Source organism: Vulpes lagopus, chromosome 12, assembly GCF_018345385.1.
Source record: "Vulpes lagopus strain Blue_001 chromosome 12, ASM1834538v1, whole genome shotgun sequence".
In the NCBI taxonomy this organism is placed as follows: domain Eukaryota; kingdom Metazoa; phylum Chordata; class Mammalia; order Carnivora; family Canidae; genus Vulpes; species Vulpes lagopus.
This window is the reverse complement of record NC_054835.1, coordinates 43,621,085-43,641,326: the sequence shown is the minus strand read 5'-3', so window position 1 is coordinate 43,641,326 and position 20,242 is coordinate 43,621,085. Positions and strand designations below refer to the sequence as shown.

Here is a 20,242-nt window from a genome sequence, read left to right as displayed (position 1 = left end):
TTATACACAGTTGTGAATCTCACAAATAAATGTTGATCAAAAGAAACCAGACAAGAAAGAATACAGATTGTATGATTCCATTTATCAAGGTTCGATGAAAATATAGTGTTTGATGATATATACTTAGGTGGTAAACTATAGAAATAGAGTGAGAAGTAATTACCATAAAAAATCAGATTGGGGTTACCTATGGGGAATAATGGGAGGAGAGAAATTGGGAATAGTTGTAAGGACATGCTCCCACAATGCTAACCCTGTTCTATTTCTTGTTACATTATATGGATGTTCATTTTGTGATAGTTCCTTGAAACATGCATTCATATTTTGTGAACTTTCCCTCTCTGTATGCCATACTTCACAATAAAATGTTTAAAAGAAGTAAACTTAATAATCACTGTATAATATGGCAATAATAGTCATCAATAAAGTTTTTTTTGAAGGATAGAACTAAAATATGAAAAAAAACATGGGAAGTGAATTAAATCTTTATAAGATCTTCATACCATTTGGGAAGAAGATAGTACTGTTAATTAACATCAAACTGTTAGTGAAATGTGTATGTAAAAATTGTGCATAACTTTCACACTTTTTCAAAGCATGAGGAGGAGCTGGGAAAAGAATAAAGAAAATCCAAATACTTTAGAAGGCAAGACTCAAAATGTGAAGATATTGGAAATGTAACTTTAAAAAAAATTTAACTTACTTCAAGCCAAAATGATAAGGTACCTAGAATTAAATCTTAACAGGAAAATTAAAGGAAAAAATCATAAACATTTTTGAGACTCTTTTTTCAAGAACTAGTAATGATAAAAAATGTTTACATGTAAGAATACTGACAATATCATTAAGTGATACTAATTTATAAATTTATGCTTTTCCAGTCAAGTCTGGCAAGAATATTTTGGAATTTGACAACTTGGTGGGGTTTTTTTGTTTTTGTTTTGTTTTGTTTTGTTTTGTTTTGGATACTTGAGCTTTGAAAATTTTGGAAAATTATGAAGACATATATATATCATGATTGTATAATCTTGATATACATATCAATACGTAATTGTGTCAATTACTACTGGAAAGTTGTAGTAATCGAGACGGTTATATTTTCTTGCATAAACAGACCAAGGAAACAGAATAGAACACAGAAAGAACTTGCTATATGAAAAGTGATAATACAAATCAAAGGGGAAAGAATAATCCATGAATCAGGATGAGATCATCAGCTTTCTGTTTAGGTAAAGATAAAATACAGTCCTTATCATATCATACAGAATTGCAAAATGGATTTGCAAGAAATAAACTAACCAGAGTAAATGTTTTTAGAAGAAATCTAGGCCAAAAGCTTTAAGAATAAAGGCTAGAGAAGAATTTCTTTAAAAAAAGAAAAAAAGTTTTATTTATTTAGAGAGTATGTGTGCACACACGCAAGTGGGGAGAGAGGTAAAGGAAGAGGGACAGAGAGAGAAAGACTCTCAACCAGACTCTGCTGAGGAGAGAGCCCAACTCAGTCTCACAATCCTCAGATTGTGACCTGAGCTGAAACCAAGAGTAGGCGGCTTAACCTACTGAGCCATCTAGGCGCCCCAAGAAGAATTTCTTTATTAAGATACAGAAATCAAATCCTTAAAATAAAAAACTGCTGAGACGCCTGGGTGGCTCAGTGGTTAAGTGTTGCCTTTGGCTCAGGGTGTGATCCTGGAGTTTCAGGATTGAGTCTCACATCGGGCTCCCTGCATGGAGCCTGCTTCTCTCTGCCTGTGTCTCTGCCTCTCTCGCTCTTTGTCTTTCATGAATAAATAAAATCTTAAAAAAAAAAACATTAATTTGGTTACATTAACATAATATGAAGAAAATTCCCTCTGACAAATTACACTAAATATAGATGTCTTGGGGCACCTGGGTGACTCAGTGGTTGGGCGTCTGCTTTCGGCTCAGGTTGTGATCCTGGGGTCCTGGGATCAAGTCCCGCAGGAGCTTGCTTCTCCCTCTGCCTATGTCTCTGCCTCTCTGTGTCTCTCACAAATAAATAAAATCTTTAAAAAAAGAAAAAGATGTCTCAAACTAGAGAGGATATTTACAATGCACATAATCCACAAAGAATTGATGTTTTATAAATAAATGCTCTGTAGTAACTCCTTTATAATAAAGAAGACAAACACCACAATTAAAAAAAAAAAAAAAAAAAAACAACTGGCAGGGGCACCTGAGTGGCTCAGTCAGTTGAGTGTCTGACTCTTGGTTTCGTCTCAGGTCATAATCTCAGGGTTGTGAGATCCAGCCCCACGTTGGGGCTGTTTAAGATGGTCTCTCTCCCTCTGCACCCTCCCTCCCTCTTTCTCTCCCCATCTCTTAAAAAAAAAAAAAAGCCAGAAAACAAAACAAAACAAAAGATATGAACAGACAGTTCTTAGAGGAAGAACCCAACTGGAGATAAGCAAATGAAAAGATGCTCAGGAAAACACATGATAGACATTATTTTTATAGGCAACCTGGCAAAATTTACAAGGACTACACCCAAAGTTGGTGAAGTTGTGAAGAAACAGGACCTCATATACGTTATTATGGCATGAATTAGAAGAGTGTACCAAGTGGATAATAATCTTACAGATTAATTAGGAAACATCATGAAGACGCAAAGCTTCATGACCCTCAAATTTTACTACAAAAAGCAACAATAGAGAAACACTCCTGCACTTGAGCACAAAATGACATATACCAGCATGTTGATTGCCGCAGTATTTGTAACGGAGGAAAAAGTAGAAACCTCTTGATTCTTCCCCAGTAGGAAATGGAATATCATACAGACATTAACATGAATCATAATAGATTTACATGGCTCAATATAAATAATACTCAGAAACGTAATAACTTCTAATATTTTTAAAATCTAGTAAGCTTTACTAAATGTAATCTAACCTGTCATTTCCTACTCTTTCTTGACAGTAAAAACGTTGCCTTGTTATTTTAATGCTTCAGGTCTGCTTTTTTCACTGACACAAGGTCTTTTTTTCCCCCTGCTGCTGTCCATCCCATTAACTTCTTGTTCGTATGTTCAGGTCTCATATGGTAATTGCAAGATAGAATGAGTTTTATTGTATTCTGTTCTGTTTCTGTATTCTGTTTTTAAAAAATATTTTCCATTTTCTTCTGTGGAAGACTTCTAATAAAAAAAAGTCATGAAATACCAATATTTACAAATAGTTAAAACTATTCAACACAAAAACTTAAAAATTGAAATTGTGTCTAATGGACCCTGATGGTATACTGAGGATTGGGCACTAGGTGTGGGTGAGTCAAAATGTCCCCTAAAGAAGCATTTTATAAAATCTGTTATGATAGTTTCCACAAAGAATTTCTAGGTAGATATTAACCTAGTCAGCCTTTTCAGTTATGCCTTTTCTCAACTTTTACATCTGGGAATGGCTTGGTATACTCAGCTAATGACCCCATGGAGGGTAGATGTGGGTTACATAATAAAGAAGAGCATCACCTCTGTGATTCCGGACAGTCCAGGCTGACAGAGATGAACACTTACATATAGGTCAAGCTGGTTAAATATAGAACAGCCATTATTGAAGGCAGTTGCCATGGGCTCAACAGCATCAGCTCTGTTTCTGTGGAGGAAGACTTTGCAGATGTTAAGAACGGAGCCAGAGGCCAGTGAATTAAAGAGGATTGTGCTGTGGAAATTTTTTTTTAAATTTTTATTTATTTATGATAGTCACAGAGAGAGAGAGAGAGAGAGGCAGAGGGAGAAGCAAGCTCTATGCACCGAGAGCCCGATGTGGGATTTGATCCTGGGTCTCCAGGATCGCGCCCTGGGCCAAAGGCAGGTGCTAAACCGCTGCGCCACCCAGGGATCCCCCCCCCCTTTTTTTTTTTTAAATTTTTATTTATGCTCTGTGGAAATTTAAACTCTTTGGTAAAGTGTTTATTGATGAGTCAGCTATATTAATCTCTGAACATTAATCTCGACATCTTCCTTACCTTACTCCTAACTCATTACAAGAACTTACCTTTATTTAAGTAACACACCTGTAAAAATTGATGTGGTTTTGCTGACTAGGTTGGGGGAGACACCTGATGACAGGTCATAAGATTAGTAAGGTTCTGAAAAGGTCAGAATGGTACTGAATTATGTTTAAGACAGAGTGTTTCTTTGGTCCTACAGTGTTCCTATTGTCTCTGGTATCCTATCCAGATGATTTTTGAGGTCAGACTGAGAAGGAAGTCATGATTTCAGTGGCAATATTAGGCATATTGACAGCAAAATTTATACATTTTAGCAGTTTTTTGTTTCATGCTAAATTGACAGACAACCTTGAGTAAAGGTTGTCTTATGAAAAATATTCTAGAATCTCGGTTTTTCAGTCACAAACAGGAGTGTCCTCGTATGGCAAGAATTAATACCCTATCATACAGAAGTGTTTGGCAAAGCTAAGGATATAGTCCCAATTCCTTACTCTCAGTCTTTTCTACAGTTGGAAAGAGGATAGCTTTCGGTGTTGAATTTCTCTTTTTAAGCAACAAGCTATCATTTATCATCAGACATCTGTTCAATAAATATGACTATATTATGTTGAGGAAATTAATTTTTTTCAGATTCAAATTTAGTTTTTAAAACATTAGTGGAGGGGATCCCTGGGTGGCGCAGCGGTTTGGTGCCTGCCTTTGGCCCAGGGTGCGATCCTGGAGATCCGGGATCGAATCCCACATCGGGCTTCCGGTGCATGGAGCCTGCTTCTCCCTCTGCCTGTGTCTCTGCCTCTCTCTGTCTCTCTCTGTGTGACTATCATAAATAAATAAAAATTTAAAAATAAAAAAATAAAATCTTAAAAAAAAATAAAACATTAGTGGAAGGAGAATAATCTGTAAGTAGTGTTCAGGGAAAACCTAGTTAAATTTTGGAAATCTTGATGAATATATGACTATCATCTTGCAGAGAATTGCATTAAAGAGTGAACAATAATCCAAATATGAATAATAGAATATAAGTATTATAAGATATTGTATCTGTTTTTAAAAATTTATTATTATGAAGTAAAACTGACTTAACCTGGTATGCAGTTTTGTGAGTTTTAAGACATGTTTAGTTTCATGTAACCATTCTCAAAATCTAGATACAGAACATTTATCACTCACCCCCCCACCCACACACACACATATATACACACAAATTCCCTCATGCTGTCCCTTCATGGTCAGTCTCCCTTTGCTAATAACTCTTGGTACCTACTGATCTGTTCTCCATCCCTATAGTTTTGTTTTTTTCAAAAATGGCATATAAATGGGGTCTTAACATATGACCTTTTGAGACTGGTTTCTTTCACATGGCATATTATCTTTGAGATACATCCATGTTGCTGGATGTATCAAACATCCCTTTTAATTGCTGAGTAATATTCCATTGTATGGATGTACTACAGTTTGTGTATCCATTCACCCTCTAAAGGGCATTTGAGTTTCCAGTTTGGGGCAATTATGAGCAGAGCTGCTATATACCCAGGAGTGGAATTTTGGATCATATAATGTTTTATCTGTTTTTTATTTTAAAAAATACTTTGCATATTCAGATTTATTTTAGATCCAATCTCATATCAGTTTTGGAAACTTTTTTTCCTACTTTGGATGTAACAAGTTCATCTTTGTGATGTTTTCCTGACCCTCCTTTTTGCCTTTACTGGAGACATCATGTGGTATCACAGCCCAGAATCTGTCTTTTATGTTTCTCCAGCTTAATTGTATGATTCATCTTCTTACAGAATCTAGTTTGCTACTAGACTCTTCTTTACTGTTTGGAGGTGACTTCCAGACCTGTTGTTCTGTGCTCTTTTGTCTGATTGTATACCTTGTTTTCTGGAGGACATTTCTAATTAGATGACCTTATTGGGGGGGTACCTGGGGTAACTCAGTCGGTTAAGCATCTGACTTGGTTTTGTCCCAGGTCATGATCTCAGGGTCGTGGGATCGAGCCCTGCATTGGGCTCTGTGGTTAGTGAGGAGTCTGCTTGGGATTCTCTCTTGCCATCTCCCTCTGCCCCTCCCCCTGCTCACGCTTGCACTCTCTTTCTCTCTCTTTCTTTCTTTCTCTCAAATAAATAAATCTTTAAAAAAAAAAAAAGATAAAAGATGTCCTGTTGACACTAATATTATTATGGAAGAAATTAAAAAAAAATTTTCTCTTGTATCTTTTTTTCTGCATCTTATGACTGCAAGGTATTTTTTATCTTTGTTGTCACTTCCCCTTCCACATACAGTCAGTAATCAAACCTAGGACTTTGCATTTTTAGTCATCACCACTTCCATTACTGAAATTCTCTTACAGATTCGTTTTACCTCATTTTTGTACTATTGCTTCTCACCAACCTAACTGCATACTTCTCTTTTTTTTTCATCCTAAAGTCACAATTAAAAACATTTTATATAAAGAGCATTTTGCTTTTGCAAATCCTTTAGTGACCTCTGTTTCTGTAGAAAGGTCTGCTTCTGTATTTCAGTCCCTGTGCTGTAATAACTTCTAATATTAGATAAATGTTATAACCCTTCTGTTGGGACTTGACTACTTCTGAGCCTTTTGCTCAAGTGGCCCTATATGTTTCTAAGTTATCTATTACTATCTCTCTTTTTCTGAATGTCTTTGTTCATGGGATCCCTGGGTGGCTCAGCGGTTTAGTGCCTGCCTTCACACCCAGGGCGTGATCTTGGAAACCCAGGATCAAGTCTTGCATTGGGCTCCCTGCATGGAGCGTGCCTCTCTCTGCCTGTGTCTCTGCCTCTGTCTCTCTGTCTCTCTCATGAATAAATAAGTAAAATATTAAAAAAATAAATGTCTTTGTTCAGAGACAATTTCTCATACCCCAAACAAGTACACCTTTTAGTAAAGAGGACACAAAACTTAGATATGAGTACAGTGGCCAGATATAGAGTAAGTATACAAACTTAACATAAACTATTTCTAAATAAAATGGAAAAAATCTCATTCATAGTTTCAACCAAAAAGCCTAAGTAGGAGTCTTTATGACTAAAGCTATAATACTCTATTAGGAGACTTGAATAATTGGATATTGAATAACTGGATAAATATATCATTATTCACTCTTTAAAAATAATCTCTGTGTTCAGTGTGAGGCTCAAACTCACAACCCTGAGATCAAGAGTCGCATGTTCTACCAACTGAGCCAGCCAGGTACCCCAATATATCATTATTAAGAACTAAATATGCTATAAAGATGTTAGTACTTTTTAAACTGATTTATATTTTTAAATTAATTCTAGTCAAAAATTGGATCTTTTGTTTTTAACTTTTTTGTTTTTAATTGATGGAGATTGTTTTTACTCTGGTAGAATGAGTCTAATAATGTTAGTTCATGTAGAAATAAACATGGTTGAAAATAGTCAAAATCATTGACAAAAATAATCTACGGAGGGCGCAAGCTTGCCTAACCTTACTACTATAGCAGAATAGGCTGGTAGTAATATAAAAATATAAACCCTGATAGAAACGACATCTCAATCAAAAAATAATCTACGGAGGGAGCAAGCTTGCCTAACCTTACTACTATAGCAGAATAGGCTGGTAATAATATAAAAATATAAACCCTGATAGAAATGACATCTCAATCAATGAAGAAAAGATTATTTAGTCTACAGTATTGGATCAGTTAGTTGTTTGAGTAAGAATTACTTGGATTCTTACTTCACATGTACCAAATAACAAAAATGAAACTCCAGATATATTGAAAAATTATATGTAAAGTAAAAATTTAAAAAAGAAAATAGAAGTATGTAATGGGAAAGAATTTTAAGAGTAGAATAAGAATAAGAATTTTAAGAGTAAAAATAATTTTAAAACTCATAAAATTAGGTGCGCCATCTGCCTTTAGCTCAGGTCATGATCTCAGGGCGTTGGGATCAAGCCCCTGTGTTGGGCTCCCTGTTCATTTTTTTTTAAGATTTTATTTATTCATGAGAAACACACACACACACAGGCAGAGACACAGGCAGAGGGAGAAGCAGGCTCCATGTAAGGAGCCCGATGGTGGAACTTAAACCCAGGAATCCAGGATCATGCCCTGAGCCAAAGGCAGACACTCAACCACTGAGCCACCCAGGCGTCCCTGATAAGAAGGAAGTAATGTGATGTTAGAGGAAGTTAGATGTAACCAGTCATTCAATGAAATATTGTGGAGCCATTAAAAATTATATAGTCATATTTATAGCCATATGAAAGGGCTGAAGATAATATCTGAACTAAAAAAAAGGTATACAAACTACCTACACAGCACCTAATTAATAATATGAATTATTTGTAACTAGTTGAATTTTGGATGATTGTGATTTCTTTAGATTTTTTTAGTATTTTTCCACATTTTCTGTAATCATTTATTTTGCAAATAGAAGCAAAAATAACTATTTTAGTGTTCAAAGAATAGTTAATGTTCAAGAGAATACAAGATGCTATGAGTTCCCAATTTTTTAATTAAAATAAATTTAAAATGTAGAAATAAATTAACAGAATGTTAATAGCATTTATCTTTAGGTATTATATATGCCATAGGTATGATATGACATGATTTATTTTTAACTTGTTTTACAACTTTTGCTCAGTTAACATCTAATGCTTTTATAATGAATAAAGAAAAACCCAACTCTATTAAAAAAAGGATTCCTTACCAGCGGTTTAATGAATACCAACCATATCTAATCCTGAATCTCATTATGCCCACCATCTATATTATCCATATGTAAGTTATGTTCATTTTTACCTGTTTTGTTAATCCTGATACTTTTTTGTTTAAAAAAAATTTATGGACTATGCTTCCTTTGGTTCCTAATAAGAGACTTAAGTACTTGAATATAAATTGTTAGAAGGTCTGTGTTAATTAATTATTAGCATTCGAAAGTATTTGTGTCTATTAAAAGTTTCCCATATATAAACAGTTTTCTTGTAATGATGATTCTGTATTCAATAAATTCAAACAAATCACTGTGTGGAATAAGCAACACCCCCTTGAATATTCTATAAACTATGTCTCTCACTTTGCTGTTAGGAAGAAGTACTTTGTTTTCATGTGATATAACCAAATATGAATCATGTTCACCTGTTTCCATCATCTGCCCATTCCTAGTCTACCTCTGGGTAGAGTTACTCCTTAACTATATAATATACAGACAAACTTTAAATCTGCAACTGAGACAGTCCTCTCACCAACATTCAAGGAAAATGGGAGTTGCCATTCATTGACTTAACACAGGCATCTGATAATTAGGAGTTCTTTCAAAAGTGAGATAAGAAATGTGTGTCAATGAACAGATTATTTGATGGACTCTTCACATTCATCAATACATAATGTGTATTGTTTTATGGCTATTAAATATGACATTCTGGAATGCCTTATCAGTTTGCAGAATTCTGAGAATGCGTTTCCAATAGGAAGAGAGGCTAGCAGGGGCAGCCCTGGTGGCTCAGCGGTTTAGCGCCACCTTTAGTCTGGGGCCTGATCATGGAGACCCAGGATCAAGTCCCACGTCGGGCTCCCTGCATGGAGCCTGCTTCTCCCTCTGCCTGTGTCTCTGTCTCTCTCTCTCTCTCTCTCTCTGTGTCTCTCATGAATGAATGAATGAATGAATGAATAAATAAATGAGGGGCTAGCAGTCATGATTATATCTGCTATATTTATTAGTCAAAGTAAAGCAAAATCCATCTGTGACAGCTTTGTTTTGCTTTTTTTGATTAGTTTGTTTAGTAATATATTCAAATTATGACCTTTACTATAATTTCTTCCCTCACTAGCTTGGTGCTAACAGTGGTTTGCACATAATCATCTTTGATGAAATTGATGCTATCTGCAAGCAGAGAGGGAGCATGGCTGGTAGCACAGGAGTTCATGACACTGTCGTCAACCAGTTGCTGTCCAAAATTGATGGGGTAGAGCAACTGAACAACATCTTAGTCATTGGTATGTTTTCTTTAAAAAACAAAAGTTCTATGATTTCAAAAACATTAGACACATAGATTCTGAAGTAAGATCTGTGTAGGTTGTAGTTAATACTGTACTGCCCATGTTTCCAAATTAGAATCAAGTGATATTGAAGAATCTTAAGTACGTATTTTAATGTCTAGCCTTAATAGGACAAATAAAAGGTGAGTTTTAGTGACTCATGGGTATATGCTCATAGCTTAAAGATGAAAAAGGCAGCACAGTGTAATGCAGTGGTTTTCAAATTGCATCCTATAGGCCTCCAGGGGCCCTCAGAGGTGCCTCAGGGTCTGTGAGTGAGCTTCAGATCATGTATCCCAATTATAACTTCTTTTAACTGTTTCATATACTGAGGTTCTTCTGAAGATGACTTTAAAAACAAAACAAAACTTCTGATATTTATGATGTTTGAAAACCATTGGCCTATAAAAAAAGAGAGGGACTTTGGGGTTGGACAGATAATGTTCACATTGTCCCTCTCTCACTTTGGCTTCTTAGCCTCTCTGAACCTTACCCTCTCTTTTTAAATATTTGAAGTTTTCATTACATTTATCGTCCATTGGCTATATAATATAGTGAAATACCAAAGTAGAGTCTTCAGGTATTTCATTTAGAACAGATCAAGAACAAATGAGAATAAATAGTTTTCTATTTGACGTTTATAAAATGTCTTAGCTTGTTTGAGAAATTACTGTTCTTATATATGTTAAAGGGAGATTTTATCTTATTTTTGAACTATTGTTATTTTGTTTTGAAATATGTGCTCAGGAATGACCAATAGACCAGATCTGATAGATGAGGCTCTCCTTCGACCTGGAAGACTGGAAGTTAAAATGGAGATAGGTAAGCAGGTCTGTCACTGATTGGGGGGAGGTTGTGTGTTTAGAATTCATTAGTAAGAGCAGGGTCCATAACTTTATTTTGGTTAGAGAAGTTGTCTATCATGAAGAGCACATGCTTACCTGCTTAAATACCTAAGAAAAGCATTAGGATAATAATTTCTATTTTATTTTCAATTTTATCAGGCTTACCAGATGAGAAAGGTCGATTACAGATCCTTCATATCCACACAGCACGGATGAGAGGGCATCAGTTACTCTCTGCTGACGTAGACATTAAAGAACTGGCTGTAGAGACCAAGAATTTCAGTGGTGCTGAACTGGAAGGTCTGGTGCGGGCGGCACAGTCCACTGCTATGAACCGACACATTAAGGTCAGGAAAATCAACTAACACATTAGAAATCTGCAGCTCTCTAAATACTGTGTCAGTGTTCTTTCTCTTTCCTTTCAAACAAGCCAAGGGCTATAGTAATGCTGACTTTTGACAGAGAAGAGGCATAGTAAATAGGAATTGTCAACTGCCAAAGCTTCAGAGTGGTAATGCTGGCATCTGCCCCACGGTGACCACTAGCACATCTGCCTTAGTTTGCCACCATCTGATACAGACATGTGAATATGAAGATGATGAAGAATTTAATTTTTAATCTTTGTACCGTATTGAGTTGTAACATGTCATAGGAAGTTGGGTTTCTACAGTGGCTGCTGGGATTATGGAGGCTGCTTTGTTCAGCACATATGCTGTGAATACCTGCTGTTTTCTGACTATTAAGCTGGAGACACAAAGATGATAAAACACAGCCTCTCCCCTCAAGGAATTCAGAGTCAGGCGGATGGACATGTTTGCAAATTAGTACAATAACATTATTGATACTGTGGTAGGAAGACATAACCAGGATACATTTATGTTGATAAAATGCTTTTGAGTCTTTACTATCTGTTCTCTTCAGGGATAGATGGATGACTCCCAGATTTACATCTCATCTTTTGAAAGCTTCTTTCTCCCAGTTTCAGATTTATATAAAATGCCTCTACCTGGATATTTTATCAGACCTCACGTTTAATATTCCAAAACCAAATTCACGGCCTTTTTTTTTTTTTTTAACTGCTTTTCTACCTGTTCCTATTTTCCTGTTTATCATAATTTCCCAGGAGTAAAACTTCAGGATTATCTTTAATTCTTGCCACTCTGGTGCACCCTACATCAAGTCATTTGCCAAATTTTGTCACTTCTGTATTGGCAGTGTCCTTAGTTTCTACTCACTTTATGTTTGATTAGTCTTCCTATTTCATACTATTCTACCCTACAGAAACTTTCAGAACGAAGTAGACTTCTTAGCCTGATCTTTAAGGTCCTCTAGATCTGACCCTAAACTGACCTTTCCAAATGTGTTCCCAGTTATTCTCCATACTTTAGCCAAACTTAAATACTCATTGGTCATCAGGCATTAACTTATTTTTTCACTTCTCTGCTTTTGCAGAAGTCTTTACCCTCTATGTTTACTTGTCTTTTTAATACCTAGTTCATATGATACCACTTTCTTCAAATCTTTTCTGATTGTCTCCTTCAAGAAGTATTTATTGTCTTCCTTCTTGAAATAGTAATGTGTCACTTATGGTATGTTTTTGACTGACTTTGGTTCACAGTAGATTCAGTCAGCACCTACTCTATGCCAGATCCTGTGCTTGGCGGTTAATGCTACACCTGAAAGAATTAAACCATCTACCGCTAAGCAGCCCACAGTTTAATCTCCACATTCAGTAATAGAAAGTACAGGAGACATAAGGAAGTGGAAAGTTGTCATATGTGGTCAACTTGTGAGGTGAGGGGATGCTTCACAGAAATTTCTGGGTGAATGCATCTCTTGGTAGGTAGAAGGAACAGATACACAAAATAGCATGGTGCGTTAGGATAATTCAGTCTTGCTTCATCATAAAAGATAGGGGAGGGGAGGTAGAGACATTGTGGTGAAGAAGTCAGGAGACTAAAGCAGGGAGTGGAACACAAAGAGCCTTTTATATTGTGCTAAGAAGTATGGACTTTTTTTCCTGTGAGTGGTGCTAAGCCATTGAAGAGTTTTAAGAATAGCAGTGACATCGTGCTAAAACATAAGCTCACCCTGGCAGCGGAGTCGAGTGGAGTATCATGGAGAGTGGAGTTGGCAACATCCTATCACTGGTTCTAACCAGAGGATCAGCAAACTGTGGCTCATGGTCCATATCCAGTTCACCACCAGCTTTTATAAATAATGTTTTTGGAGAACATGCCCATTTATTTATGTCTTGTCAGTGGCTGCTTTCAATGGTAGAGTTGAATATTTACAACAAGGACTGCATGGCCCACAAAGCCTAAAATAGTTACTATCTCATTCTTTACAGAAAAAGTTTGTCAATCTCTGTTTTAGACTTTAAGTCCATATCTTATACGTGTCTGAATCTCCCAAGTGCCCCAAATAGATCTAAATACTGAGAACATAGCAGATGTTTGGTAAATATTTCTAAGATTACAGGCGTATGTCTCTGTTCTGAATCAGGCTCTACCCATAAGTCATAATTTCCCTACATAATAGAAGTGACTTTGTTCTAGCTTAAGAATGCCAAAAGTTGGTCAGCCCGGGTGGCTCAGCGGTTTAGTGCTGCCTTCGGTCCAGGGCCTGATCCTGGAGACCCAGGATCGAGTTCCGTGTCGGGGTCCCTGCATGGAGCTTGCTTCTCCCTCTGCCTGTGTCTCTGCCTTTCTCTCTCTCTCTGTCTCTCATGAATAAATAAATAAAATCTTTAAAAAAAAAAAAAGAATGCCAAAAGTCAGGATAGTGTGGGAAATACAGTATTGGGTCCTTTATAGAATGGATCCATCCATCCATCCATTATTCATTCACCCATTCACCCTTTCTCCTTGCCATAAGAAATGTCTTAGAAGTGATGGGGACTTCAAGAAAAATTGTGTAAATGATGTGAGGATTGTTCCCCACCATACTGATCTTTCATCTCCGACCACATCAGTGCATCTTGATATAATCCAAAGTGTCTGGTATATTATCAGAGTTTTCATAGGCACAGGCCACCAGATTTTTCTTAGTCAATTGTCATTTTTACCACAATAGTCCTACCACAAAATGTCACTCTAAACCATTCTTTCACTAAAGAGCATGTTTTCTTCAAGTACATATTGGGTTTATATAGACACAAAGCAAAAAGTGATGGTGGAAAGATCACAGATTTTGTAGTCAGAAGGTATGGCTATGCATTATACTCCTTTCACTTTTTTATTTTTTATTTTTTTTTAAGATTTAAAAAATTTATTTATTTGACAGAGAGTGGGAGAAAGAGGGAGAGAGAGCCCAAGCAGAGAGGAGAGGGAGAAGCAGGCTCCCCGCTGAGCAGGGAGCCCAATACAGGACTTAATTCCAGGACCCTGGGATCATGATCTGTGCCGAAGGAGGACATTTAACTGACAGAGCCACCCAGGTGCCTCACCCTTTTTTATTTCTGTCAGGGGGAAATAACTACTTCATCAGGCTCCGGTGAAAATCAAGTCAATTACTATATACGGAAGTGTGTTACAAAGTATATAAATGTTAATTATTTCTATTTTTGTTATTGGCAAATTTGAGAGCACACCAATATATATCATTTCCAACGCCTGAGTTTTGGAATTTGTTGACTATTTACAGTGTTAATTTTTTCCATTGTAAATGTTAGTTACCATTGTACAGAATGTGTTATCCTTCAGATTTTCAAGTAAGAAGTAGTGCAAATAGTTGATACTCTTGCTCTCACTTTTCCCATGTGGCTACTTTTAAACTTTAGGTAACGCATATTGACTTGTGATCAGTATCTTTTATACCAAAAGCTTTTAATTTTTTTCAGTATCTATGAAATATCTAATACAAGTGACTATTTAGGCACTTCAGGGAAGAGAAAGGTTTATAGGACACTAACCCTTAGCCTCCAAAAAGAAATAATGTGGGATCCCTGGGTGGCGCAGCGGTTTAGCGCCTGCCTTTGGCCCAGGGCGCGATCCTGGAGACCCAGGATCGAATCCCACGTCAGGCTCCCGGTGCATGGAGCCTGCTTCTCCCTCTGCCTGTGTCTCTGCCTCTCTCTCTCTCTCTGTGTGACTATCATAAATTAAAAAAAAAAAAAAAAAAAGAAATAATGTGACCATTTATTTCCTTTTCTACATCTTTAAAAAAATCTGTGTGATCAAAGGTCTTTAAACACTCTTTTCCCAACAAGACTCCTCAGCTGAACCAAAAGGCATAAAGTTGTAATATTTCCATTGCTGTAGATGTTCATAGTTTTACTAATAGTGATTGATTAGTAAGTATTTAATTTGAAATTTATGATCTGAAGTTGATATACAACTTTAAAACATCCACAGCATTCAACTGTTCTAATATCCTGTCTTTGTATTATTAAAAGCCATAATTAGTTTTATTTTGCATCCTTTTCAAAAGATTTATTAGGTTTAAATAAAGACAGGTGGATCAACAAAATGAGTCTTCCCTTTTGGACTTTTTTCAAGTTTTCTGAAACGAGGAAAAAATCCAGTTGTAAACACCTGATATTCATGTCATTTGTATTTGAACCCATGTTTGTGGTCAACTGAAATTCATGTGACATTTGGTTATTTTTTCTTGAAAGGAATTTCTGCTTCAGGTAGAAAAGATTCATAACTCAAATTTCTTCTGCTCTAATTAGTTGTAAGGAAGTAAATTGAGGACATGCACACACACACACACAACACACAAACACTCTACACCTGAATCAAAGCTCTGATTTATGTTTGCAGAATTTCAGTAAAATTATTTATTTTCTGTAGAATTTTGATTGATTAAGGTCATTCTACCCTTAATTTAAGAGGAATGATAAGAACTTTGAAAGGTCAGATTTAAAAGGTTATGAAATTTAAGGGTGACCACTTGATATTTGCTAGTGTTGAAATACAAGTTTATTAGTTTCTGCAGGTATAAGCTGAAAGATGTTGCCTCTTCTATATTGATTAGCTGTTATAAATAAAATGCAGGAAAAAATCACAGTAATTCAAACAAATGAAAAGAGATTTTCTGAATGAGTAAAAATTCAGAATTATAGAATATTTTAAAATTAGATTTTACTAATTTTGATAAAATAGTAAAAGTTAGCCAAGAGAAGTCCTTAGAAAACTTAATGAATAGGCAGGAATAATTTGTAATTAGAATATTGATTGTTTACAGTTAGGTAATTTATAAAATTCCTGGTATACCTGACAACTTGTTGTAAAATAACTCTCCCCTAGCCATCTTAATTCACTTTTAATTCATTGGGTGAGTCCTTTTTTAGTAGTAAAAAAAGATAAGTTTCACACAGCTTCAGTCCTGAAATCAATCATTTTTTGCAAATGTCAGAAGTTAAGATTTTCACTTCATGTTGCCGTATGTTTCTATCATTTGAGTTCACTTTAACCAGCAGAGGAAATCAAAACACAAAACATCATAGTAGAAACTCAGGGCTATATAGAGAGGGGACATTTGGAATGAGGCTGGAGGCTGAGGGCTTCATTGGGTTTTAACATGATTCTGTTGGAGCTCCTTCTTCACATTCACTTGAGAGGTTACACTTTGTAGAATTCTTTAAGACGTGTCAAAAGTTGGGCAGCCCGGGTGGCTCAGCGGTTTAGCGCCACCTTCAGTCCAGGGCGTGGTCCTGGAGACTCAGGATCAAGTCCCACGTCAGGCTCCCTGCATGGAGCCTGCTTCTCCCTCTGCCTGTCTCTGCCTCTCTCTCTGTGTGGCTCTCATGAATAAATAAATAAAATCTTTAAAAAAAATTATCCTACCTTTAATTTTTTTTAAAGATTTTATTTATTCATGACAGAGAGGCAGAGACACAGGCAGAGGGAGAGGGAGAGAAGCAGCTCCACGCAGGGAGCCTGACATGGGACTCGATCCCGGGTCTCCAGGATCACACCCTGGGCCGAAGGCGGCGCCAAACCGCTGGGCCACTGGGGCTGCCCCTACCCTTAATTTAAGAAAACTCCCAGGCTTATATAAGGATAAAAGCAAAAATGGGTATGATGAAATGAAATAATGTATATGAACATACTTTATAAAGCACAGGGCACCTGGGCAGGTCAGTGGTTAAGTGTCTCCTTTTGGCTCAAGTCATAATCCCAAGGTCCTGGGATTGACCTGTGTCTGGCTACCTGCTGAACAGGGAGCCTGCTTCTTCCTCTCCCTCTGTCCCCCCACCCCCTCTCATGCTCACACTCTCTCTTGCTCTCAAATAAAATCTTTAAAAATAAATAAATAAATAATAATAAAATAAACTATAAAACACTAAAGAGATTTATATATTATGAACTGAGCACTATAATTTTTTCATAGAGGTTCTTGTTTCTTGTAACACCATTTCCTTTCTTTAACTTAGAAATGTCAAATAAGGGACGCCTGGGTGGCTCAGCTATTTAGCACCTGCCTTTGGCCCAGGGTGTGATCTTGGAGTCCTGGGATCGAGTCCCGGGATCAAGTCCTACATCAGGCTCCCTGCATGGAGCCTGCTTCTCTCTCTGCCTATGTCTCTCTCTTCTCTCTCTTTCTCTCTGTGTCTCTCATGAATAAATAAATAAATAACTTAAAAAAAACCCGAAATGTCAAATAAATGTGGTTAATTTTGTTTGTTTGAGAACATGAATAGGAGGAGGAGCAGAGGGAGAGGGAGCAGGAGAAAGAATCTCTCAGGCAGACTCCATATCAAGCATGAAGCTTGATGTGGGGCTCGATCCCATGACCCTGAGATTATGACCTGAGCTAAACCAATCATTGGACTCAACCAACTGAGCCACTCGGGTATCCTAAATGTGATTAATATTTATTAAATGCCTAATATGTGCCAATGAAAACCCTATTAATAATTTAAATGGTAATTGTTCTCTGTATTTAAGTAGAATCTATTATATCTACTTAAATGTTATTTGTTACTTTCTTTTTAAAAATATAGAAGTCACGTATGAGTACATTCTCTTTGTAGAAGACTCAAGGATGCCAAGTGATAAAGGGAAAAGTGAAAAAGTCTATCTCAAATACCCCTTCCCTTTCCCTCTCCAGAAATAGCCAGTGTTTGGGTTATATCTTTATAGTCTGTTTTCCTTACATTTACATTCTTGTGTGTGTGCGCGCTTTTTTTTTTTTTTTGTATGTGCGCTTTTTAAAGAAAAAAATCAATGGAATTATACTACAGTTTATATTTTTCACTTGACAGTGTATCTTGGATAGCTTTCCATGTCCGTATTTATAAGTCTTCATTATTTTGGACAAATGTTCAGTATTCTAGAATATTATAGCATAATTTAAAATGTAAGATCCATGAGGGCAGGAATCCTGTCATTTTTATATTCTGATATGTCTCTAGTACCTAGAACAGTACATAGTACTATTGTGAAAGTTCTTGCCTGTACCTCCCTAAGTGCATGTGAGGATTATTTTCTGGTAGAGATAGCTGGGTATATTTTTGAAGACCACATTGTCATCTAGTTTCTAGTATTACTGGTGAGAGATGCCAGTTTTATTCTGGTTTCTTTGCAGCTAACTTGAATCTCTCTCCCCAAAAGGTTCAAGGACTTCCTCTTCACCTTTGGTGTTGTGATAGTTTACAACAGTGTGTCTAGACAGATGTGGGATTTTTTTTTTTTTACTCATCCCTCCAGCACTCATTGAATCTTTTAAACTGCAAAGATACTCCTTTTATTCAGCTGTGGAAAACATTTTTTCTTCTGTCTTCTGTTGTTTTTTCTCTGTCATCCTTTCTCTTCTTCCTTCTGAGACTCCTCTTCGGTCAGTGTTAAATTTCTGGATGTATCTTCCATGATTTTTAACCTTTCTCTTTAACTTTGTCATTTCATGGGACTTGGATCAGGAGAGAGATAAATGTGTTCTGTTTGCCATCTTGATCCAGTTTTCAGACATAGTTTCTTTTATCCCATAAGGCTGACTTTTTACAAAATGTCTGTCATTTCATTTGTCTCAACAATCTGTTCTAAAAGAATATGAATCATATTTTATAATAATCGATGGAAGGTTGATATTGCTTAACCTACTTTTGTTTTACAGTCAGATTTTTTTGAAAGATACCTTTTTAAAAAAACGTAATGCCATTTAAAAATTTGACTCACTTGCCTTGTGCTATTGGGAGTGAGCCCAGTCACATTTAAAAATGTGTTGGTATCTCAATCACTCATCAGGTCCAGGCAGCTCCAAGTGCTGATAAAGGCCTTGATGCTTCTCCAGATGTCTATTCTAAGTGTTAGCTCCAGGTGCAGTAAGCAGAATATTGGAGCTGGCACATAGGTTCTCAACCACAAAGTATGACTACAAATCAAAGTTGTAGGTCCATAGTCTTCTAGAATAATGGCACGCAAACCTAGTTGAGCATCAGAATCCCCTGTGGCACTTTATAAAAATATAAATGTATAGACCCTCTGTTGGACCTGTCAAATCAAAATCCTGAGGGAAGTGGGGCTGGGCTTCTGTATATCTTTAAAGGCTCTAGAGGTTATGCTGGTATGCAGCCAAGGATGAGAACCACTGTTCTTAGAGACCCCCTGAATGTATTTTCTCCTCTTCGTGCCTTATTTTGAAATAAATAAATAAATATATATATATTTTAAAAAGCTATTCAATGTTCTTTGTTACAAATGTGTCATAATTTCCCGAACTGATATCCTCTAGACATTCTAATTTGCTTCTAATCTTCTGCTATTATAAATTATTCTAATGGATATCCTGATATAGGTAACTTTGCATACATTTGTGGATATATTCAGAGGTAAATTCCTAGAAGTGGAATTGTTCAGGCAAAGGTTATGTATATGAATTTGAGGGATGTTTTTTGTCTGTGAAAATAATGCTTTTTTAAATCCTCGGGTATTATGTTCTTAGACTGAAAATATTCTTAAATCTTGGAAGTCCTTACATTTTGTTTTTATTTCTAATTAGGCCAGTACTAAGGTGGAAGTGGACATGGAGAAAGCAGAGAGCCTGCAGGTGACAAGAGGAGACTTCCTTGCTTCTTTGGAGAATGATATCAAACCAGTGAGTATAAATATTGAATGATGGATAAGCCAAAAAATTACCATAATTCAAGAGAAAAGTAAATGCTATTTTACCCAAATATTCTGGATGGCTATACCATACATACTTTTAAAAATCAGAAAATCTCAGTATTGGAAGTGACCAGGATGAGAAACATTTGCACATTAATGCTGGTGGCTGGGTAATTAATCAGTACTTAATGTAAATTATTTCTCATGATAGGGAGATCACCATATCATAACACGTGGTATTGTCAGACTTAAGTTTTGCAATTCATTTGGATGTAAAATGAAGTTTCAGTTTAGTCTTGATTTGCATATCACTGATTACTTATGAAGTTAAGCATTTCTCCGTAAGTTT

The 20,242-nt window shown here is 36.2% G+C and overlaps 1 protein-coding gene across 3 annotated transcripts in view; it reads left to right on the top strand.

The window, feature by feature from the left end:
- Positions 1 to 20,242, top strand: part of NSF (N-ethylmaleimide sensitive factor, vesicle fusing ATPase) — a 149,605-nt gene that overhangs the window by 78,620 nt on the left and 50,743 nt on the right. For all 3 annotated transcript variants that reach the window (XM_041726122.1, XM_041726120.1, XM_041726121.1), the window contains exons 10-13: positions 9,788 to 9,953; positions 10,743 to 10,817; positions 11,000 to 11,187; positions 19,787 to 19,882. In XM_041726122.1, coding sequence (XP_041582056.1) covers positions 9,788 to 9,953; positions 10,743 to 10,817; positions 11,000 to 11,187; positions 19,787 to 19,882 — 525 coding nt within the window. The remainder of the gene's footprint in view (positions 1 to 9,787; positions 9,954 to 10,742; positions 10,818 to 10,999; positions 11,188 to 19,786; positions 19,883 to 20,242) is intronic.